The sequence below is a fragment of the Phyllobates terribilis genome, unplaced genomic scaffold, assembly GCF_046119375.1.
Source record: "Phyllobates terribilis strain yellow unplaced genomic scaffold, ASM4611937v1 Scaffold_3__8_contigs__length_932513732, whole genome shotgun sequence".
NCBI classification, from domain to species: Eukaryota; Metazoa; Chordata; class Amphibia; order Anura; family Dendrobatidae; genus Phyllobates; species Phyllobates terribilis.
This window is the reverse complement of record NW_027362763.1, coordinates 44421347-44446715: the sequence shown is the minus strand read 5'-3', so window position 1 is coordinate 44446715 and position 25369 is coordinate 44421347. Positions and strand designations below refer to the sequence as shown.

The window sequence follows — 25369 nt, the reverse complement described above, 5'->3', positions numbered from 1 at the left end:
TTCAAGAATATAACTACTATAATACTGCCTCTATGTACAAGACTATAACTACTATGATACTGCCCCCTATATACAAGAATATAACTACTATAATACTGCCTCCTATGTACAAGAATATAACTACTATAATACTGCTCCTATGTACAAGAGTATAACTACTATAATACTCTCCCCTATGAACAAGAGTATAACTACTGTAATACTGCCCCTATGTACAAGAGTATAACTACTATAATACTGCTCCTATGTACAAGAATATAGCTACTATAATACTGCTCCTATGTACAAGAATATAACTACTATAATGCTGCCTCTATGTACAAGAATATAACTACTATAATACTGCCCCATATGCAAGAATATAACTACTATAATATTGCTCCCATGTACAAGAATATAGCTACTATAATACTGCCTCTATGTACAAGAATATAACTACTATAATACGGCCCCCTATATACAAGAATATAACTACTATAATACTGCTCCCATGTACATTAATATAACTACTATAATACTGCCTCTATGTACAAGAATATAACTACTATAATACTGCCCCCTATATACAAGAATGTAACTACTATAATACTGATCCTATGTACAAGAATATAACTACTATAATACTGCCTCTATGTACAAGAATATAAATGCTATAATACTGCCCCCTATATACAAGAATATAACTACTATAATACTGCTCCTATATTCAAGAATATAACTACTATAATACTGCCTGTATGTACAAGACTATAACTACTATGATACTGCCCCCTATATAGAAGAATATAACTACTATAATACTGCCTCCTATGTACAAGAATATAACTACTATAATACTGCTCCTATGTACAAGAGTATAACTACTATAATACTCTCCCCTATGAACAAGAGTATAACTACTGTAATACTGCCCCTATGTACAAGAGTATAACTACTATAATACTGCTCCTATGTACAAGAATATAGCTACTATAATACTGCTCCTATGTACAAGAATATAACTACTATAATGCTGCCTCTATGTACAAGAATATAACTACTATAATACTGCCCCATATACAAGAATATAACTACTATAATATTGCTCCCATGTACAAGAATATGGCTACTATAATACTGCCTCTATGTACAAGAATATAACTACTATAATACGGCCCCCTATATACAAGAATATAACTACTATAATACTGCTCCCATGTACATTAATATAACTACTATAATACTGCCTCTATGTACAAGAATATAACTACTATAATACTGCCCCCTATATACAAGAATGTAACTAATATAATACTGATCCTATGTACAAGAATATAACTACTATAATACTGCCTCTATGTACAAGAATATAAATGCTATAATACTGCCCCCTATATACAAGAATATAACTACTATAATGCTGCTCCTATATTCAAGAATATAACTACTATAATACTGCCTCCTATGTACAAGAATATCACTACTATAATACTGCTCCTATGTACAAGAGTATAACTATTATAATACTGCCCCTATGTACGAGAGTATAACTACTATAATACTGCCCCTATGTACAAGAGTCTAACTACTATAATACTGCTCCTATGTACAAGAATATAAATGCTATAATACTGCTCCTATGTACAAGAATATAACTACTATTGTACTGCTCCCTGTGTACAAGAATATAACTACTATAATACTGCTCCTATGTACAAGAATTTAACTACTATAATACTGCTCCTATGTACAAGAATATAACTACTATAATACTGCTCCTTTGTACAAGAATCTAACTACTATAATACCGCTCCTATGTACAAGAATATAAATGCTATAATACTGCTCCTATGTACAAGAATATAACTACTATAATACTGCCTCTATGTACAAGAATATAACTACTATAATACTGCCCCTATATACAAGAATATAACTACTATAATACTGCTCCTATGTACAAGAATATAACTACTATAATACTGCTCCTATGTACAAGAATATAACTAATATAATACTGCTCCTATGTATAAGAATACAACTACTATACTACTGCCTCCTATATACAAGAATATAACTAGTATCACACTGTCCCCTATATACAAGAATATAACTACTATAATACTGCCCCTATGTACAAGAATAAAACTACTATAATACTGCTCCTATGTAGGAGAATATAACTACTATAATACTGCTCCTATATACAAGAATATAACGACTATAATACTGCCCCCTATGTACAAGAATATAACTACTATAATACTGCCCCCTATGTACAAGAATATAACTACTATAATACTGCCCCCTATGTTCAAGAATATAACTACTATAATACCTCTCCTATGTACAAGAATATAACTACTATAATACTGCCCCCTATGTACAAGAATATAACTACTATAATACTGCCCCCTATGTACGAGAATATAACTACTATAATATAGCTCCTATGTATAAGAATATAACTACTATAATACAGCTCCTATGTACAAGAATATAACTACTACTTGATGGTGGCCCGATTCTAATGCATCGGGTATTCTAGAATAGGTATGCGGCCGACCGGGCGGAATCAGGAGAGCTGTGTTTAAATTTGGGGCCAAAATCGCTGATTGGTCGCGTTCGGCAACCGCGACCAATCAGCAAAGCGGTGTTTAAATTTGGCGGCAACATCGATGATTGGTCGCGGGCGGCGGCCGCGACCAATCAGCGAACCGTGTTAGTGAGGATTGGAGAGCATGTTTAAATTTGGCACCAAAATCGCTGATTAGTCGCGACCAATCAGCAGAGTGGTGTTTAAATTTGGCGCCAATACTGCTGACTGGTCGCGGCCGCCGACCGCGACCAATCAGCAGAGCGATGCAGAGCTGGGTTTAAATTTGGCGCCAAAATCGCTGATTGGTCGAGGCCGGCGACCGCGACCAATCAGCAGAGCGTTGTTTAAATTTGGCGCCAATCTCGCTGATTGGTCGCGGATGGCGGCCGCGACCAATCAGCAGTGCGGTGTTTAAATTTGGCACCAAAACCGCTGATTAGTCGCGACCGCGACCAATCAGCAAAGAGGTGTTTAAATTTGGCGACAATAGTGCTGATTGGTCGCGGCCAGCGACCGCGACCAGTCAGCAGATTGATGCAGAGCGGGGTTTAAATTTGGCGCCAAAATTGCTGATTGGTCGCCGGCCGCGACCAAACAGCAGAGTGTTGTTTAAATTTGGCGCCAAAATCGCTGATTGGTCGAGGCCGGCGACCGTGACCAATCAGCAGAGCGTTGTTTAAATTTGGCGCCAAAATCGCTGATTGGTCGAGGCCGGCGACCGCGACCAATCTGCAGTGCGGTGTTTAAATTTGGCACCAAAATCGCTGATTAGTCGCGACCGCGACCAATCAGCAAAGAGGTGTTTAAATTTGGCGACAATAGTGCTGATTGGTCGCGGCCAGCGACCGCGACCAATCAGCAGATTGATGCAGAGCGGGGTTTAAATTTGGCGCCAAAATTGCTGATTGGTCGCCGGCCGCGACCAAACAGCAGAGTGTTGTTTAAATTTGGCGCCAAAATCGCTGATTGGTCGAGGCCGGCGACCGCGACCAATCAGCAGAGCGTTGTTTAAATTTGGCGCCAATCTCGCTGATTGGTCGCGGATGGCGGCCGCGACCAATCAGCAGTGCACTATTTAAATTTGGCACCAAAATCGCTGATTAGTCGCGACCGCGACCAATCAGCAAAGAGGTGTTGAAATTTGGCGACAATAGTGCTGATTGGTCGCGGCCGGCGACCGCGACCAATCAGCAGAGTGATGCAGAGCGGGGTTTAAATTTGGCGCCAAAATCGCTGATTGGTCGCCGGCCGCGACCAATCAGCAGAGCGGTGTTTAAATTTGGCACAAAAAGCGCAGATTGGTCGCGGCCGGTGGTTGCGACCAATCAGCAGAGTGAGGTTTACATTTGGCGCCAATGCTGCTGATTGGTCACGGCCGACAACCGCGACCAATCAGCAGAGAGGTGTTTAAATTTGGCGCCAATCTCGCTGATTGTTCGCGGCTGGCGGACGCGACCAATCAGCAGAGCGGGGTTTACATTTGGCCCCAATGCTGCTGATTGGTCGCGGCCGGCGACCGTGACCAATCAGCAGAGCGTTGTTTAATTTTGGCACAAAAAACGCAGATTGGTCGCGGCCGGTGGTTGCAACCAATCAGCAGAGTGAGGTTTAAATTTGGCGCCAATACTGCTGACTGGTCACGGCCGACAACCGCGACCAATCAGCAGAGCGGTGTTTAAATTTTGCGCCAATACTGCTGATTGATCTCGGCCAGCGACCGCGATCAATCAGCAGAGTGTTGCTTAAATTTGGCGCCAATCTCGTTGATTGGTCGCGGCTGGAGTCCGCAACCAATCAGCAGAGCGTTGTTTAAATTTGGCGCCAATCTCGCTGATTGGACGCGTCCTGCGTCCGCGTCCAATCAGCACAGCAGTGTTTAAATGTGGCGGCAAGATCGGTGATTGGTTGCGGGCAGCGGCCGCGACCAATCAGCAGAGCGGTGTTTAACTTTAGCGCCAAGATCACTGATTGGTCGGGTGTGGAGAGCGCGACCAATCAGCGAATCGTATTAGTGAGGAGCGGGGAGCGGAATCGTATTAGTGAGGACCGGGGAGCGCCGCTGCCTGTGCGGCTACTTCCGCTGCGAGAAGCCGGGACATGAGCGGGCGCTCGGAGCAGAAGTATCCGGACTCGCAGCGCCGCTCCCCGGTCCTCCCTTCACACCCTAGCCGCTGATGTCCCCACAGTATCCGCATGGTGTTACAAAGGTCCGGACATTTGTGCTAAAAATCGCTGATTGGTCGCTGGCGCTACTCGCGACCAATCACCGATTTGGGCGCCAAATTTAAATATCGGCCGCGACCAATCACCGAACTTGGCTCCACATTTAAACGCTGTACTGATTGGTCGTGGACGCTATTTAAATGTGCCGCCAAAATCGGTGATTGGTCGCTTACAGCGTCGGCGACCAATCAGCACAGCGGTGTTTAAATGTGGAGCCAAGATCGGTGATTGGTCGCGGTCTATATTTAAATTTGGCGCCCAAATCGGTGATTGGTCGCGGGCTGCGCCAGCGACCAATCAGCGATTTTTAACACAAATGTCCGGATCTTTGTAACACCATGCGGATACTGTGGGGACATCAGCGGCTAGGGTGTGAAGGGAGGACCGGGGAGCGGCGCTGCGGGTCGGGATACTTCTGCTGCGAGCGCCCGCTCATGTCCCGGGTTCTCGGAGCGGAAGTATCCGCACAGGCAGCGCCGCTGACATCCATGCGGCTAGGGCGTGAGGGAGGACCGGGGAGCGGCGCTGACATCCAATTGGTCGCGGCCGCTATTTAAATGTGCTGCACAAATCGGTGATTGGTCGCCGACTTGGCCCGCGACCAATCACTGATCTTGCGGCCAAAGTTAAACAGTACTGTGCTGATTGGTCGCGGACGCTGCCCGCGACCAATCACCGATTTGGTCGCCAAATTTAAATATCGGCCGCGACCAATCACCGATCTTGGCTCCACATTTAAATATCGCTGTGCTGATTGGTTGCCGACGCTGGGCGCGACAAATCACCGATTTTGGCGCCACATTTAAATAGCGTCCGCGACCAATTCGCACAGCGGTGTTTAAATGTGGAGCCAAGATCGGTGATTGGTCGCGGCCGATATTTGAATGTGGCCCCCAAATCGGTGATTGGTCGCGGGCAGCGTCCGCGACCAATCAGCACCGTAGTGTTTAACTTTTGCGGCAAGATCCGTGATTGGTCATGGGCCAAGACCGCGACCAATCACCGATTTGTGCGGCAGATTTAAATAGCGGCCGCGACCAATTGGATGTCAGCGCCGCTCCCCCTTCTTCTCTTCACACCCTAGCCGCATGGATGTCAGCGGCGCTGCCTGTGCGGATACTTCCCCTGCGAGAACCCGGGACATGAGCGGGCGCTCGGAGCAGAAGTATCCCGACCCGCAGCGCCGCTCCCCGGTCCTCCCTTCACACCCTAGCCGCTGATGTCCCCACAGTATCCGCATGGTGTTACAAAGGTCCGGACATTTGTGTTAAAAATCGCTGATTGGTCGATGGCGCTGCCCGCGACCAATCACCGATTTGGGTGCCAAATTTAAATATCGGCCGCGACCAATCACCGATCTTGGCTCCACATTTAAACACCGCTGTGCTGATTGGTCGCGGCCGATATTTAAACTTGGCGCCCAAATAGGTGATTGGTCGCGGGCAGCGTCAGCGACCAATCAGCGATTTTTAACACAATGTCCGGACCTTTGTAACACCATGATACTGTGGGGACATCAGCGGCTAGGGTGTGAAGGGAGGACCGGGGAGCGGCGCTGCGAGTCCGGATACTTCTTCTGCGAGCGCCCGCTCATGTCCCGGGTTCTTGCAGCGGAAGTATCCGCACAGGCAGCAGCGCTGACATCCAATTGGTCGCGGACGCTATTTAAAATTGCCGCACAAATCGGTGATTGGTCGCTGTCTTGGCCCGCGACCAATGACTGATCTTGGCGCCAAAGTTAAACACTATTGTGCTGATTGGTCGCGGACGCTGACCGCGACCAATCACCGATTTGGGCGCCAAATTTAAATATCGGCCGCGACCAATCACCGATTTGGGCGCCAAATTTAAATATCGGCCGCAACCAATCACCGATCTTGGCTCCACATTTAAACACCGCTGTGGTGATTGGTCGCGGCCGATATTTAAATTTGGCGCCCAAATCGGTGATTGGTCGCGGGCAGCGTCGGCGACCAATCAGCACAGCGGTGTTTAGGTTTTGCGCTAAGATCAGTGATTGGTCGGGTCCGAAGACCGCGACCAATAATCGAATCGTCTTGGTGAGGACCGGGGAGCGGCGCTGCCTGTGCGGCTACTTACGCTGCGAGAACCCGGGACATCGCGGGCGCTCGCAGCAGAAGTATCCCGACCTTCCGCTGATACCGGCCGGGAGATGAGCGCCTCGCGCCGCTCATCTCCCGGCTGCATCTCCGTCCCGCAGATGGGTCCGGCGGTCGGGTTCCTTCTGCTGTTGCCGGCCGGGAGATGAGTGCCTCGCGCCGCTCATCTCCCGGCTGCATCTCCGTCCCGCAGATGGGTCCGGCGGTCGAGGTCCTTCTGCTGGTACCGACTGGGAGATGAGCGCCTCGTGGCGCTCATCTCCCGGCTGCATCGCCGCTCAGCTCCGTCCCGCAGATGAGCCGCTAACGGCCGCCATCTTTTTTTAGAAATCCCCCGGCGCTGATTGGTCGCTGTCGGACCAATGAGCGACGCGGGATTTCCTGGACAGACAGACAGACAGACGGGATAAGACGATTATATATATAGATAATACTTCCTGGTTGAGTGAATTCCATATTCCCTAAACTCTTAACTGAAAGCAGTACATGTTTTGGCACCACTTACTTCTTATACAGGTGTAATCTCACTGCAATTATTATTTTTTGTAACATTTTTGGAATGTAAAGATATTTTATTTCAATATAATATCCCCTATCCTTCATCATTTACACGTTCATGTTATTCCTTTGCTCACATGAGATATGTTCTCCATTAATTAATTTAAAAATAATACGAAAACCTCACCCAACTGCTCAATTTTATGAATACTCGGATTTCCGTAGTTACTGTTTTACTTTTTTTAATTGTTGCTTGTATTTTAACAATTGCGAAAACAGCGCTCAAATCTTCAGAATTTTCTATTTTTTGTAACACAATTTTCGAAATTCTGACAAAACAACGGCATTCCTGGGTTTATTTCTGGCACAAATCACATGTTTCTAACCTAATCTTAGCGCGCTGTAAGAAGAAATTACGGCATGTAACTTCACTGTGGTTTTTGGATGTGTGCAAATTCAAGAATAATTAAGTCAAAAATAATTAAGTAACCTGTCAGATATCGCATCTCTCTAAATGTTTGTCGTTGTGTTGAAATGAAATCTTTTTTTCCATCATTTTCATTAAATCGTTGCAAAAGTTTTGGAAAATTGGTACAAAAAACATAATTTGGCAAAGACATGAGAACAGCCTAGGACTAATCAAATTCTCATCTTCCTTCACACTGACTCGCGAGTGGACATGAAGTCGTCAGATGGTGGTTGAGCTCTCGGTCATAAACCTAAACTTGGTCTATAATCTTCAGATCGTGGGTGAGCTCTTGGTCCTAAACCTAAACTTGGTGTATAACCGTCAGATGGTGGTTGAGCTCTTGGTCCTAAACCTAAACTTGGTCTATAACCGTCAGATGGTGGTTGAGCTCTTGGTCCTAAACCTAAACTTGGTCTATAACCGTCAGATGGTGGTTGAGCTCTTGGTCCTAGACCTAAACTTGGTCTATAACCATCAGATGGTGGTTGAGCTCTTGGTCCTAAACCTAAACTTGGTCTATAACCGTCAAATGGTGGGTGTGCTCTTGGTCCTAAAGTCTTCAGTCTATAACCTTAGTCTGGGTCATCGTCACAGTTTGGTCCTTGGGCTGAAGTAAGAACTAATCTGTATTCATTCTCGATGTTGGTTTGAGCCATAGACTTCCATTTTTCCCTTAACACATGGAACCCGAAGGACGGCTTGAATCTTACCCTATCATAATTATGACCTATAGAAGTCAACGCTTGGCCAGTGGCACTAGATTTATAGAAGAAGATTCAGCATGGCCCTTAAAAACATCCCAAATTTCCAGGAAACTCCACTAATTTGAAGTTTTGTCTGTGGAGTTTTTTGACGAGTCTCTTGATGTATCGTTAACGTTGGCCGATTGCCGAAATGTTTCTCTCTCCTTCATTATGTCATGTAGTCCGTTGTCTTTTCTTCTGGCGATCTTTACATGTGAAGTTATCGTACAGGATCATCACGCAGGAATGTCTAATCTATGTCTATTTTCCATTCTAGGTAGCGTTAAGGAGCCACCATGGACAATAAAGCCATGTACCTACATACATTTGATGAAAAAGAAAATGGTTCAATATTCGAGGAAACGTTTGATGGGAAAAATCTGTCCAAGATGAATCTATGTGAAGGATGTAAGTACTGATGGTCTTCCAAACTGATGTTGACCCAACAGTGACCGCTTAGACCAAATAAAGACCTCCAAAAGACCTTCTAAGGGAATTTTATGGAAATCAGCTTCACATGCAAGTGTGGATTTTGATAATGGCCACAAATAGGGGTTCTCATTAAAAAAAAAGTGTATATACAGTGCCTACAAGTAGTATTCAACCCCCTGCAGATTTAGCTGGTTGACACATGCGGAATTAACTTGGCATTGTGACATTTGTACTGTAGATCAGCCTGGAAGTGGGAAATGCACTGCAGCAAATTTTTTTTTTTTTTTAAAAACGTTAAAAGTTAATTCAGAGTGTCATTTATTATTCAACCCCTCAAACCACAAGAATTCTGTTTGGTCCCCCTAAAGTATTAAGAAGTAGTTCAGGCACCAAGAATAATGAGCTTCACATGTGTGGATTAAAGATCTCTTTTGCCAGCCTTTTCTGACTATTTAAGACCCTCCCCAAACTTGTGAACAGCACTCAGACATGGTCAACATGGGAAAGACAAAGGAGCATTCCAAGGCCATCAGAGACAAGATCGTGGAGGGTCACAAGGCTGGCAAGGGGTACAAAACCCTTTCCAAGGAGTTGGGCCTACCTGTCTCCACTGTTGGGAGCATCATCCGTAAGTGGAAGGCTTATGGAACTACTGTTAGCCTTCCATGGCCTGGACAGGCTTTGAAAGTGTCCTCCCGTGCCGAGGCCAGGCTTGTCCGAAGAGTCAAGGCTAACCCAAGGACAACAAGGAAGGAGCTCCGGGAAGATCTCATGGCAGTGGGGACATTGGTTTCAGTCAATACCATAAGTAACGTACTCCACCGCAATGGTCTCCGTTCCAGACGAGCCTGTATGGTACCTTTACTTTCAAAGCGTCATGTCAAGGCTCATCTACAGTTTGCTCATGATCACTTGGAGGACTCTGAGACAGACTGGTTCAAGGTTCTATGGTCTGATGAGACCAAGATCGAGATCTTTGGTGCCAACCACACACGTGACGTTTGGAGACTGGATGGCACTGCATACGACCCCAAGAATACCATCCCTATAGTCAAGCATGGTGGTGGCAGCATCATGCTGTGGGGCTGTTTCTCAGCCAAGGGGCCTGGCCTTCTGGTCCGCATCCATGGGAAGATGGATAGCACGGCCTACCTGGAGATTTTGGCCAAGAACCTCCGCTCCTCAATCAAGGATCTTAAGATGGGTCGTAATTTCATCTTCCAACAAGACAACGACCCAAAGCACACAGCGAAGAAAACCAAGGGCTGGTTCAAGAGGGAAAAAGTCAAGGTGTTGGAGTGGCCTAGTCAGTCTCCTGACCTTAACCCAATTGAAAACTTGTGGAAGGAGCTCAAGAATAAAGTCCACATGAGACACCCAAAGAACCTAGATAACTTGGAGAAGATCTGCATGGAGGAGTGGGCCAAGATAACTCCACAGACCTGTGCCGGCCTGATCAGGTCTTATAAAAGACGATTATTAGCTGTAATTGCAAACAAGGGTTATTCCACAAAATATTAAACATAGGGGTTGTATAATAATTGACCCACACTTTTATGTTTAAAATTTAATAAAATTCAACTGAGCAACATAACTTTTTGGTTTGTAAGATTTATGCTTCTGTTCATAAAACCTACTCTCGTTTGCAGTTTGAAGGCTCTAACTTATTTGCATCTTATCAAACCAGCTAAATCTGCAGGGGGTTGAATACTACTTGTAGGCACTGTATATATATATATATATATATATATATATATATATATATATTTTTTTTTTTTTTTCATATCATAAATAAATTTATCATGATTGGGCATCAAATGTACTGTATGTATGGACGTCAATAGAGATGTTCATTGTCTAAGACCGAGAGTCAGCCAGGCCTCACTTCTCAAAATAGAGAGTTAGGGTTAATAAGATCACGTGACTCCACAAAGAGTTAATTAGCCAAATTCACCAATTTGGTAGTGTAGCATTAGTGGGTTACATAAGGGATGTAGAACAGAGTTGGATCCAAACCTGTAAAGGGGAGAGTGATTGGGAGGTATAAGGTGCTCCTTGCTGGTGGTCCTTCATCAGGAACTAGCTATGGCTCCATGAGTCCATGGCTCCATAAATCACAATGGGAAATAATTCTGCCCTTTCTACTGTACTGGCTGGTGATGGAATTGATTATTCTACATGTGGTTATTTTAGAAAAGGCATCACAAAATGTCTTGCAGAGTAGAAAATCAAATTTTTTCTGGAAATATGTCTACCACCACTAGGTGGAGTGTAAAAGTATTCTCCCACCTTTGCTTGTATGGAAATGCCTTATGCTCAGCATTACTTATTCTGAACAGCTCACCATGTGGTCAGGAGTGGTACTGCACATAAATAATAATTATTTTTTTTATTTAAAGCATTATTATAATTTGTAGACTTATCAAAAGCCATAAATAATATTTTCTGCAACGCCTGAAGTTGGCCCCTTTTCCTTTTCAGGTTCCTTCCACATCATCTTATTTTGAGTGACCTGATAGGTGCAGATCTCCATAAGTTATTGATAACATTTCTACCACTTGCGTCATATGGCTGATATGAGGGTCTCGGCCCCCTCGTGCAGATCCCCATGCTTCATCAGATCGAGCTATCTTTCTAGGGCTGTCATTACGTTGATGTGGATCTGGTTAACGTTATGCAATAATTCACATAAAGGGGGCCGTGTACTCGACTCCAGGCTGCAAAAAGTGTGAAAATCACTGCTGAGGCCAAAAAAAAAGAAATCTTCAGCCCTTAGACACCTAGAGAAGAGCTGTGTCCTCTGGATGCACACGGACCTGTATCGCAGCGCCCACGTCGGCCATTCAGGAACAGGGCGAGCTGGTCTGGTGTAAACATGAGTGAAGCCAGCAGCGTCTGACACGGCGGCTATTTATACCCTGCGTCTCACCACTGACCTCATTCCACAGTTATTTATATTATTTGCAGACCTCCAAATTAATACTCGATGTTCAGGCCTCAGCAGGCACTTGATCCATCAACTGTACCATTTACTCAAGCGCTTCCCCTTTAAAAAAAACTACAAAAAAAATGCAATTTGTGAATTCTGTTCTGTGCATGTGGCAGTGATATTCATGTCTAAGGGTGGGCCCCAGGGACCCCCCATCTACCATTTATCCATCTTCCATAGCACTACTGTGCCTTCCTTTGTTGTTAACATCGGTGATGGAAACTCAGGAACATTTGAGACTACCCAGTACCTCCAATTTAGTGATGAGGTTCGTGAAAATCCTGCCCCCTTTTGGCCCAAAATATAGCAAATTTGCCAGGGCGGTCCCATTTTTTTAATCAAATCTCAATAAATTTCCAGTATTTTGGGCCAAAAGGGGTCAAAAATTTGGAGTTGGCACATATCAATTTTTTTGTGTATGCGTGTTTTATAAAGCTGGAGAATTCCTTTAAAATAGAAAGTACATCCGTCTGCCAGTCTGGCCAACCAGGTCCTGATTTGGTCATGGAGCCCCACCACAATGGGACCCATTGGGTTTAGCTATGGATGACCTATACTTGTTACACCCTTTTACATGTCACATACCCTTTTCCACCCCCTAAATATACATCTGAACATTAAGGGCGCAGTCAGCCGGCCATATTACTTGCGCGAAGATAGCATCGCAATGCTCGGACTGGCTGTCGGCTATCCTGACCTGAGCGTGACAGGTGCATAGAAAAACACGCCGTCATGCTCAGGTCAGGATAGCCGACAGCCAGTCCGAGGAATGTGATGCGATCCTCGGGTGAGTAATACGGCCGCTTGACTGCACCCTAAAGGTTAGTCTGATGATGGAGTATCCCGGTACCACGCACAGCAAGGAACGTTGCTTTCCAGGAGATCCTGAAAGGCATCTGTGGTGCCTCGTAGATTTACCCAGGAGGTTTTCACCTCTTTCCTGGAGCCTCCAGGATGTCCCTGAAGCAATGACACACAAAAAAAATCACAGGGCCCCCCATAACAAAAGTTTTAATTATCCCCCACATTCCATTCCACACCCCAAAAAGTGCACAGGGTCTTACCTTCAAACTTTTAAAAGCAGGACGAGGGACACATGTACATAGTAATTAAGCTAATACTGAAGCCCAGAGCGTTCTCACCCACTACTATACCCCTTTCAAGGTCAAGTGTAGCTTTCTCTGATATATAAAAGGCTTCCTATTGGCTACACAGACTTGTTTAGGCCCCTCCCACTAGGAGCATGCATTTAGAAAAAAATGCACTAAAAATCTTATAGTTTCAGGATAAAACCAGCACAATACTGGAGAACCGGTGCTGAATGGGATTCAGGTGGAGGCTTGTAGAAAACATCTGGGTCCTTAGGATGAAGAAAATGCGAGATTGAAGTCTTTATTCCAAATGTTACTCACCTCTCCTGGATCCAGCATTGGGTGCTGCTTCCTCTTCTTCTCTGTTCTCGAGGGTGCACACCTCTGACGTTATGCCCCCTTGGCCTTTGCATTCCAAACCAAATGAAAAACCATGTCTTACCCATCCCTGCTATATTGCTGATGTCTGCTACATCGCTACAGTGAGTCTCCTAATCTACTCACCCCTGCTACCTCACTCGTCTCTGCTATAATGTTACAGTGAATGTCCTCATCTAATGAACTCTTCTACATTGCTAGGCCCTATTATAACACCTCAATGAGTCTCCTAAACCTAGTCAGCTCTGCGACATCGCTGTTCTCCGCCACATAGCCACAGTGCATCTCCTGAAATACTGAACTCTGCTACAGTGCTGGGCTCTGCTATATCACTGTTCCGCATTGTGATAGACTCTGTTGTGCCACTATTTTTTGATTCTGCCTCCTTAGTCTCCCTGTTCTAAGCCTCTGCTTTCTAAGTGGACCACTATTCAACTTGCCAGCCGCTCTCTACATCTTCTGTTTTTCCAACCGGACGCCCCCAACGCATCAAAGTCATATGTTCGTGCTGCATTACTGATGCTCATCCGAATCAAGGGCTTTGAGGATCTGTATCAGCGTGTGATGTCTTCTTTTGTGGCCTGAGGCCCCTTAATGCACCAGGGCCTGGCAGCGATATTTACTTCTCCACCCTTTGTAGTTGAGGTCCATGCCTTACACCGGCAGCGTACACATCGCACGCGGTGACTCAGGCCGGGTGTTCCATCTCCGACATTGCCGCGTAAGTGGAAACAGACGGCGGTGCAGGATCCATAACTTTGCTGGGTACGAGCAGAGACATAATTTAATAGTGTCATTTATTTTACATTAGCTCCTCTGACATAGCCGCGCTCCTCACGTCCACGAGAAAATACAGCGAGGAAGAAAACGCCACTTGATAGATGTTCGGCCGTATTCAGGTTGGCAGAAGGTTTTCATGTAAATCCAATTTATTTTTGGCATTGGCTCGGAGCAGTTACATATGTCAGCGGAGCTGAGCACTGTATTTAGCAGGGAGTTGTCCAAGATAGTGTACGCAGCCCCACCACGGGGAAAGTTCTGGGACTGTTGTATTAGGGCTCAGCCCAGGAATGGACCTTTTTTTTAATTTTTTTTTACCATCACCTCCAGCTCTCGCCAAAAGGACAAAATCTTCCAAAAAAGAAAAGGGTCAAGTGAGATCATGTGGGGTGAATTTTTAAAAGCAATTAAATGTAGAAAAATACTATAAATTTGTTATTGCTGCAACTGAACAACAACGAAAAACATGAGCAATGATGACAGAATTACAATTTTTTTTTTCACCATTTAACCCCAAATGTTAATGTTTTATCAGTTCATTATACGGTAAAGTGAATGGTGTCATTCAGAACTACAACTCGTCCCACAAAGAAAAACAAGCCCTCATCCGGTGATGTCTACAGATAAAAGTTATGGATTTTGGAAGAAGAGGGGAAAAAACAAAAGCACAAAAATGAAAATTGGCTGCTGTGAAAAGGGGTTAAATATCATTCCTGTTGACTCGCCCCTGAGGAGAGTAATTCCATCCCAAAAAGGTTTAATATCATTCCTATTGACTCACCCCTGAGGAGTGTAATTCCATCCCAAAGGGGTTTAATATTATTCTTGTTGACTCGCCCCCGAGGAGTGTAATTCCATCCCAAAAAAGTTTAATATTATTCTTGTTGACTCGCCCCTGAGGAGTGTAATTCCATGCCAAAAAGGTTTAATATCATTCCTATTGACTTGCCCCTGAGGAGTGTAATTCCATCCCAAAGGGGTTTAATATCATTCCTATTGACTCACCCCTGAGGAGTGTAATTCCATCCCAAAGGGGTTTAATATCATTCCTATTGACTCGCCCCTGAGGAGTGTAATTCCATCCCAAAGGGGTTTAATATCATTCCTATTGACTCGCCCCTGAGGAGTGTAATTCCATCCCAAAGGGGTTTAATATCATTCCTATTGACTCGCCCCTGAGGAGTGTAATTCCATCCCAAAGGGGTTTAATATCATTCCTATTGACTCGCCCCTGAAGAGTGTAATTCCATCCCAAAATTGTTTAATATTATTCCTGTTGACTCGCCTCCGAGGAGTGTAATTCCATCCCAAAGGGGTTAAATATCAATCCTATTGACTTGCCCCCGAGGAGTATAATTCCATCCCAAAAGGGGTTAAATATCATTCCTGTTGACTCGCCCCTGAGGAGTGTAATTCCATGCCAAAAAGGTTTAATATCATTCCTATTGACTTGCCCCTGAGGAGTGTAATTCCATCCCAAAGGGGTTTAATATCATTCCTATTGACTCACCCCTGAGGAGTGTAATTCCATCCCAAAGGGGTTTAATATCATTCCTATTGACTCGCCCCTGAGGAGTGTAATTCCATCCCAAAGGGGTTTAATATCATTCCTATTGACTCGCCCCTGAGGAGTGTAATTCCATCCCAAAGGGGTTTAATATCATTCCTATTGACTCGCCCCTGAAGAGTGTAATTCCATCCCAAAATTGTTTAATATTATTCCTGTTGACTCGCCTCCGAGGAGTGTAATTCCATCCCAAAGGGGTTAAATATCAATCCTATTGACTTGCCCCCGAGGAGTGTAATTCCATCCCAAAAGGGGTTAAATATCATTCCTGTTGACTCGCCCCTGAAGAGTGTAATGCCATCCCAAAGGGGTTTAATATCATTGCTATTGACTCGCCCCTGAGGAGTGTAATTCCATCCCAAAAGGGGTTAAATATCATTCTTGTTGACTTGCCCCTGAGGAGTGTAATTCCATCCCAAAGGGGTTAAATATCATTCCTATGGACTCGACCCTGAGGAGTGTAATTCCATCCCAAAGGGGTTAAATATCATTCTTGTTGACTCGCCCCTGAGGAGTGTAATTCCATCCCAAAGGGGTTAAATATCATTCTTGTTGACTCGCCCCTGAGGAGTGTAATTCCATCCCAAAGGAGTTAAATATCATTCTTGTTGACTCGCCCCTGAAGAGTGTAATTCCATCCCAAAAGGGGTTAAATATCATTCTTGTTGACTCGCCCCTGAGGAGTGTAATTCCATCCCAAAGGGGTTAAATATCATTCCTGTTGACTCGCCCCCGAGGAGTGAAATTCCATCCCAAAGGGGTTTAATATCATTCCTATTGACTCGCCTCTGAGGAGTATAATTCCATCACAAAGGGGTTAAATATCATTCCTGTTGACTCACCTCCGAGGAGTGTAATTCCATTCCAAAGGGGTTTAATATCATTCCTGTTGACTCGCCCCTGAGGAGTGTAATTCCATCCCAAAGGGGTTTAATATCATTCCTGTTGACTCGCCTCTGAGGAGTGTAATTCCATCCCAAAAAGGTTTAATATCATTCCTACTGACTCGCCCCTGAGGAGTGTAATTCCATCCCAAAGGGGTTTAATATCATTCCTGTTGACTCGCCCCTGAGGAGTGTAATTCCATCCCAAAGGGGTTAAATATCATTCCTGTTGACTCGCCCCAGAGGAGTGTAATTCCATCCCAAAGGGGTTAAATATCATTCCTGTTGACTCGCCCCTGAGGAGTGTAATTCCATCCCAAAGGGGTTAAATATCATTCCTGTTGACTCGCCCCCGAGGAGTGTAATTCTATCCCAAAGGGGTTAAATATCATTCCTGTTGACTCGCCCCTGAGGAGTATAATTCCATCCCAAAAAGGTTTAATATCATTCCTGTTGACTCGAACCTGAGGAGTGTAATTCCATCCCAAAGGGGTTTAATATCATTCCTATTGACTCGCCCCTGAGGAGTATAATTCCATCCCAAAAAGGTTTAATATCATTCCTGTTGACTCGACTCCGAGGAGTGTAATTCCATCCCAAAGGGGTTTAATATCATTCCTATTGACTCGCCTCTGAGGAGTGTAATTCCATCCCAAAGGGGTTTAATATCATTCCTATTGACTCGCCCCTGAGGAGTATAATTCCATCCCAAAAAGGTTTAATATCATTCCTGTTGACTCGACTCCGAGGAGTGTAATTCCATCCCAAAGGGGTTAAATATCATTCCTATTGACTCGCCCCTGAGGAGTGTAATTCCATCCCAAAGGGGTTAAATATCATTCCTATTGACTCGCCCCTGAGGAGTGTAATTCCATCCCAAAGGGGTTTAATATCATTCCTATTGACTCGCCCCTGAGGAGTGTAATTCCATCCCAAAGGGGTTTAATATCATTCCTATTGACTCGCCCCTGAGGAGTATAATTCCATCCTAATTACCCGAGACCACCAAGGTTAAACTCCAGTCTTGACTGCATGGATGGAAACTCCAGTGTGAGAAGATAAATCTAAAGAGAAAGGTTTCTAGTCATTGACAGGCAGCAGGGATTCTGAGATTTCAAGTGATAGACCTTTGTGGCCCATATTTTGGGCACGTTGTGTAGCACACTGTAGGTTCCCATATTACTTCTAGCAGCTCGTAGATTTCTCTCCCTTATATTTGGCTCCAATGATTGGGATCTAATTTCTGTAAATTCCACAGATCCGTCCATTGGCGCAAAAATAGGGTTTTCTTGGTTCTGGTTTTCAGGTTTGGACCTGACATTACGCAGAACTTGTGGTTTTTCTTTCATCTCTATCTTGGCGGTATCGCCTTCTGTAGGTTTAACACTTCATCTCCTGATTATAACCAGGTGGGAGCGGCCGGACCACCAAGAAATATTTGGCGCCTGGTGCAGTAGTTTATGGGGTTTCTGAAGTTCCTGATAATAAGTGGAAAAGTTATCAGTAAACTGCAGAAACTGCTGTTACTAAAGTTTCTAATGATCTACTAACGGCTAAATCTAATGGTCACTGCTCCCTGCTGATTCTCCTGGATCTCCTTGCAGCATCTGACCTCACGGATCACCAGCTCCTCCTCAATATTCTCCACTCTGTTGGTTTTGTGGATTACACTCTCTCTTGGTTCACCTCCTACCTCTCTGACCACTCCTTCGCTATATCTTCTGCTGGATCTTCTTCTCATTCTCTTCCCCTTACTGTCATGTTTCCTCAGGATTCAGCAATAGATCCCTACCTCTTACTGTTAGAGTTCCTTAGGGTTCACCAGATACAGCCTTGAGGATTCTCTTAAAACTTAACTTTTACTTGTTATTATAAAAAATATTGGCCTCAATTGCCATAGACCCGAGAACCTTAACCAAAAAAGACCCTGCTAACCTCAGGACATTAAGAGCTATATATCACAGACACAATAAACTCTTATATTCAGAAATGTCATATCTCTTCACATGTAATGTCCAGACGGTTAGATAACATACATGCTAATAAACAAGCGCTCAAAAATAACAAATAATCATTTTATAATAATAATTTTTATTTATATAGCGCCAACATATTCCGCAGCACTTTACAATTAAGTGGGGATATGTACAGACAATAAATTCAATAGAATTTAAGACAGTTTAAACAGTCACTGCTCGCAAGCTTACATTCTGGGAGGCGGCGGGAGAAGGAAAATGTGTGGATCTCACCCATTTCACTGGTATGTATTTCTCAGGGATAGTCGTCCATGTTCATAAGTTCCTCAGGGTTCAGTCCTAGATCCCCTCCTTTTCCCTTTACTGTTGGCGTTCCTCAGGACTCAGTCCAATGTCCTATCCTCCAACTGTTGAGGTTCCTCAGGGTTCATTCTTAGGTCCCCTCCTCTTACTGTTGGGGTTCCTCAGGGTTCATTCCTAGGTCCCCTCCACCTGCCGTCGAGGTTCCTCAGGGATCATTCCTATGCCCCCTCCTCTTACTGTCAAAGTTCCTCAGGGTCCAGTCATAGGTTTCCTCCTCTTCCCCTTTACTGTTGGGGTTTCTCAGGGCTCAGTCCTAGGTCCCCTCCTCCTACCGTTGAGGTCCCTCAGGGTCCAGTCCTAGGTCCCCTCCTCTTACTGTCAGGGTTCCTCCCCTCCTCTTACTGTCTGGTTCCTCAGGTCTCTGTCCTATGTCCTCTCCTCCAACTGTTGAGGTTCCTCAGGGTTCATTCCTAGGTCCTCTCCTCTTCTCCTTACTGTTGGGTTTCCCCAGGGCTCAGTCCTAAGTCCCCTCCATCGGGGTTCATCAGGCTTCAGTCCTAGACCCCCTCCTCTTACTGTCTGGTTCGTCAAGGATCAGTCCTATGTCCTCTCCTCCAACTATTGAAGTTCCTCAGGGTTCAGTCCTATGCCCCCTCCTTTTACTGTTGAGGTTCCTCAGGGTTCAGTCATAGTTCTCCTCCTCTTCCCCTTACTGTTGGGGTTTCTCAGGACTCAGTCCTATGTTCTCTCCTCCTACTGTCGAGGTCCGTCAGGGTTCAGTCCTATGCCCCCTCCTCTTGCTGTCATGTTTCCTCAGGGTCCAGTCATAGGTCTCCTCCTCATCCCCTTACTGTTGGGGTTTCTCAGGGCTCAGTCCTATGTCCTCTCCTCCAACTATTGAGGTTCCTCAGGGTTCATTTCTACGTTCTGTCCTCTTCTCCTTACTGTTGGGTTTCCTCAGGACTCCGTCCTAAGTCCCCTCCATCGGGGTTCCTCAGGCTTCAGTCCTAGACCTCCTCCTATTACTGTCTGGTTCCTCAAGGCTCAGTCCTATGCCCTCTCTTCCAACTGTTGAGGTTCCTCAGGGTTCAGTCCTATGCCCCCTCCTCTTACTGTCGAGGTTCCTCAGGGTTCAGTCATAGGTCTCCTCTTCCCCTTACTGTTGGGGTTTCTCAGGGCTCAGTCCTAGGTTCCCTCCTCCTACTGGGCAGCACGGTGGCTCAGTGGTTAGCACTGCAGCCTTGCAGCACTGGGGTCCTGGGTTCAAATCCCACCAAGGACAACATCTGCAAGGAGTTTGTATGTTCTCCCTGTGTTTGCGTGGGTTTCCTCCGGTTTCCTCCCACACTCCAAAGACATACTGATAGGGAATCTAGATTGTGAGCCCTATTGGGGACAGAGCCTATAATGTATGTAAAGCGCTGTGGAATATGTTGGCGCTATATAAAAATAAAGATTATTATTATTATTATTATTGTTGAGGTCCATCATGGCTCAGTCCTATGCCCCCTCCTCTTACTGTCGAGGTTCCTCAGGGTCCAGTCATAGGTTTTCTCTTCCCCTTACTGTTATGGTTTCTCAGGGCTCAGTCCTTGGTCCCCTCCTCCTACTGTCGAGGTCCGTCAGAGCTCAGTCCTATGCCCCCTCCTCTTACTGTCGAGGTTTCTTAGGGTCCAGTCATAGGTCTCCTCCTCTTCTCCTTACTGTTGGGGTTTCTCAGGGCTCAGTCCTAGGTCCCCTCCTCCTACTGTCGAGGTCCGTCAGGGTTCTGTCCTAGGTCCCCTCCTCCTACTGTTGAGGTCCCTCAGGGCTCAGTCCTAGGCCCCCTCCTTTTCTCTCTGTACACCGACCCTATTTGACAAACCATCAGTAGATTTGGTTTCCAGCATCATCACTATTCTCATGACTAGTGTTGAGCGAATTTGCTCAGCGAATGTTCTAAAGTTTTAAATTCGGCACATTCAGATTCGTGGTCGGAAAGACGAGCAAAATTTGTTAAAATCGGAAATTGTTCAACGAATAAACGCGGGAACACGAATACGGGGCAACCACAGCGTTTTGAACAGTTTTTCTAGCATAGTGCAAGTGCATGCTGAGCGGGGAGACGTGGTTGCTGAGTGTGGGGGCTGTGGACAGCTCAGAACAGGTCAGATCAGTGGCACAATTTTTTTTTTTTAGGCCGTAACTTTAAGTCAGGAAAGTGCAGCCAGCCAATCAGAGCGCGGGAAGCATCTATACTGTCCAGACATAAGGACTTCTGCAATTAGCTGCTGAAATCACATGTCCTCCCTATATAAAAAGCGGACATGTTCCCTCAGCGCCATTATATCCATGTCACTGCTGGAGACAGACGCAGCTCAGTGTTCTCCTGTGTAATGACAGATATTAGCTAGATAGATGTGCGCTTGTGTGGAAGTCAGATAGTGTAGATAATTCCTGGCCTGTGTACCTCTGTAATCGATGGTGCAGCACATTTTTTGTTTTCTTGTGCAAGTACTGAGATTATGACAGAAAGAGCAGGGCCCATGCCATAGAACAGCGTTGTGCACCGCTGGTATAGAGCTCCATGCAGGAGTATACCTTCAATCTATTCTTGCACTTGCTAATGTGATCAAGCAAGCTAGTGCAGCCCACCTTTTTATTTTGTGGGGTTGAAATTCTGCTCTATGCAGAGTCTGCAGAGCTTCTGATTGCAGAGAACAAAAAACTTTTTTTTCTGTTGCTAATGTGATAGTGCAAGCTGTGTTAGCCCAGTTTTACCTTTTTTTGGTGGGTGAAATGCAGCTGTATGCACAGTAAAACAAATATATTTTTTGGTTGGCAGGCAGAGTCCACAAAAGTTTTTTTTGTGATACAAACGTGATCCAGTCTGCTAAAAGACAGATACTACTTGAGTGGCGTTGAACTTCACCTGGTTTCAGAGTTAAAAAAAATACATTTTTTCTCTTACTAGGCCCAGTCCAAAAAATATATTTTCGTGTGACAAACGTGATACACTGTGCTACAAGCCAGCTACTACATCAGTGGCGGTCAAATTCAGCTGTACACAGAGCTTATGCAGAGTAACAAAAAATATATTTTTTGCTCTGAGTAACGTGATACAGCAGGCTAGATCTGAGTTTGAAATATTTTGGAGCATATATTCTATGTTATACTGGCCTCATCCACAGTAAAAAAAAAATTCTTCTGTTCCTAATGTGATACAGCAGGGACATCTCAGTTTGAAATAGTTTGGAGAATATCTCCTATGTTATACAGGCCTCATCCATACAAAAAAAAATACTTTCTTCTGTTGCTAACGTTATACAGCAGGGGACATCTCAGTTTGAAATTGTTCATATCATATCTTTTATGATATACAGGCCTCATCCACAGTAAAAATATACTTTCTTCTGTTACTAACGTGATAGAACAGAGGACATCTCAGTTTGAAATTGTTTGGAGAATATCTCGTAGGTTTTATCGGCCTCATCCACACTAAAAAATTTCTTTTGTCTGTTAGTAACGTTATACAGCAGGCCAAATCTGACCTTGTCATTTAGTGTCGCTGAAATCCAGGTGTGTGAAGAGCTGTTGCAGAGGAAAAAAACAAATTTTTCTTTAGTTAATAGCGTGCTCCTACCACAGTATCTGAGCAACATGAGTGGGAAAAAGAGAGGTCGTGATGGAAGGGGGAATAGGCTTGGTGTTCAAGGTATACGTGGGGTAGTTGGTAATGTTAGTGAAAGCACTAAACCAACACAAACAGGTCCTGTCCAAAGACAACTGACAACTTATGTTAGTGGACGGCCTACTCTACTCCCTTTCTTTGGCAGCCCCACAGCGATACAACTTGTTGATAAGGGCCAGAAAGAGCAGTTGCTCCAGTGGATGGCAACCTCTTCTTCCTCCACCTCAACATCACACGCAGTACAGTCCACAGAGGTGGCGCCCCAATTACCCTTGCTTCCCCCTGCGTCGCAACAGTCCAACTGCCCAACTGACTGTAGCGAACCACAGATGGGCGAGTCTGTAGAACTGTTCACCCATTCTATACCATGGGCATCAGAAGTGTACTCCAAACAGTCACAGAGTCAAGAGGAGGAAAGCATCTGCACCGATGCCCAAAATTTTTTTAGCTTGGATTCGGGACAGGACGAAGTAGGATCTGAGCAGATTTCTGACCCTCATCACCAGACGTTAACCGCAGGGGAGGGAGGTGATCCCGATGAGACTCAGATGCCTGAGGCTGATGCGGACTGTACAGTGCAGTCAGGCCACAAGAGGAGAAGGGTTACTCTGAGGGCGAGGAATGGGATAACACATTGGATGATGATGAGGTTGAAGATCCTACTTGGTGTGAACTTAGAGTCACGCAGCCAAGTAGCTCATCTGAGGAGGTGGAGGAGGAAGACGAGGAGGTTACATTTCGCCCTACGGCGCAGACATGGAGTGATGCAAGCACGAGGAGCACTGCATCCTTAGCCACAACCGTGGCTGTGGCCAGCAGCGGTCACGGCTCTGCAGCTCGCAGGGGCGGTAAGGGTTGCCTAGCATGGGCCTTTTTGTCACCACAAAGGATGAGCCAACTCATGTTATCTGCAAACTTTGGAATAAAAAACTCAGTAGAGGGAAAAACTGCAATAATTTGACTACTACATGCATGAACGTTCACATGCATCCGCTGCTTCTTCCTCCTCCTCTGTTACTGTGCCAAGTATTGTCACGCAGGTCTCCCATCGCAGAAACTCAGGTTCTTTACCCGCTCCAGTCAGGCTGAGTGAGAGCCCGTCAGCTGTAATGGAAGCGGATACTCCTGCTGTGTTTGTTTCACCGAGCACACAGCATGTTTCTCAATCCACCGTAACATCTGCACCTGCACCTCACTCACGGTCCACCAGTTTTTCCAGTTCACCAGACTCTGCCCTCTCTCAGCACCTTAGCCAGCCCTCGGTCCCGCAGTTGTGGTCACGTAAAAGATTGTTTCATCGTACACATGACAAAGCTAAGAGGTTGAACTCCACCATCTCCAATCTGTTGGCCACGGAAATGCTGCCTTTCTGCCTGGTAGGTACAGACAGTTTCCGAAAGTTGATGGACGTCGCAGTCCTGCAGTACCAGTAATGTGGCCCAGTCGCCATTACTTCTCTAAGAAAGCTGCGCCTGCACTACACCAGCTTGTCGCAGACAACATCACCCATTCCTTGTCTAAATCTACGTCTGTCAGTGTGTATTTCACTACAGACACCTGGACGAGTAAGCATGGCCAAGGGCGTTACATCTCACTGACTGGGCACTGGGTGACACTGGTGGCTGTGGGGGCAGGCGGGGTATGGGCTGCTCCACAAATCTTGGAATCCCCAAGGCTTGCAGAGGAAACCTCTGTATTTCCCACTTCCTCCACTGCTTCTGCGTCCTCCACTTCCTCTAGGGCCTCCACCTGCGTGCTCAAACTCTGCCTTAACAAGAAACACGTTCCAAGGGTGCAGAGCGAATACACACCACCTCCATACTCTGCAATCAGGCAGTCTTAAAATTAATATGCCTTGGAGATTGCAGTCATGTAGATGAAGAGTTGTGGACAGCTCTCCAGGCTCAGTTTGAGCAATGGCTGTCTCCGCTGAACCTAGAGCCAGGGAAGGCCATGTGCGATAACGGTACGAACCTGTTAGTGGCCCTAGGCCGAGGCAAGCTCACACACGTGCTTTGCATGGCTCACGTCCTCAACCTGGTGGTACAGCGATTTCTCCACCACTATCCTGGCCTGGATGAGCTGCTTCACAAAGTATGGAAGCTGTGTGCTCACTCCCGCCGTTCGCACCCCTCATGTCATCGACTTTCATCGATACAGAGGTCTTTGTCCATGCCAGTTAACAGGTTGATCTGCGATGTGCCGACACAGTGGAATTCCACTGTACACATGTTGCAGCGACTGTGTCAGCAGCAACGAGCTCTGACGCAGTATGTCATGTCTTTTAGCCTTGGCCAACGCAGTATGGACGTGGGGCATATCACGTTTACGGAGTGGGAACAGATTAAGGACCTCTGCACCCTTCTGCACAGTTTTGAAATGGCTACTAAACTGGTTAGCGGTGATGATGCCATCATCAGCATCACTACTCTGGTCATCTACATGCTGGAGCACACTTTGAATAACCAGCGGCAGGAGGCGGTGGTCCCAGAAGAAGAGGAGGATGCGGAAGGGATAAGAATGTCTCAAAGTTCCAGACTGTCGTCACACAGGCGAATGCCAAGTGACAGTGGATTCCTGCGATCGAGGGGGTTTGGTGATACCAGGCAAACTGTTAGTGAAGGTGCAAAGCCGAGCAAAGTAATGGAGGAGGAAGAGGTGATGAGTG

At 45.5% G+C, this 25369-nt stretch overlaps 1 protein-coding gene across 2 annotated transcripts in view; it reads left to right on the top strand.

Annotated features, from left to right (window-relative positions):
- The window catches only part of SCARA5 (scavenger receptor class A member 5), an 813283-nt gene that overhangs the window by 27241 nt on the left and 760673 nt on the right, over positions 1-25369 (top strand). For both annotated transcript variants that reach the window (XM_073673833.1, XM_073673832.1), the window contains exon 2: positions 8909-9039. In XM_073673833.1, the coding sequence (XP_073529934.1) occupies positions 8928-9039 (112 nt within the window). In that variant the 5' untranslated portion in view covers positions 8909-8927. The remainder of the gene's footprint in view (positions 1-8908; positions 9040-25369) is intronic.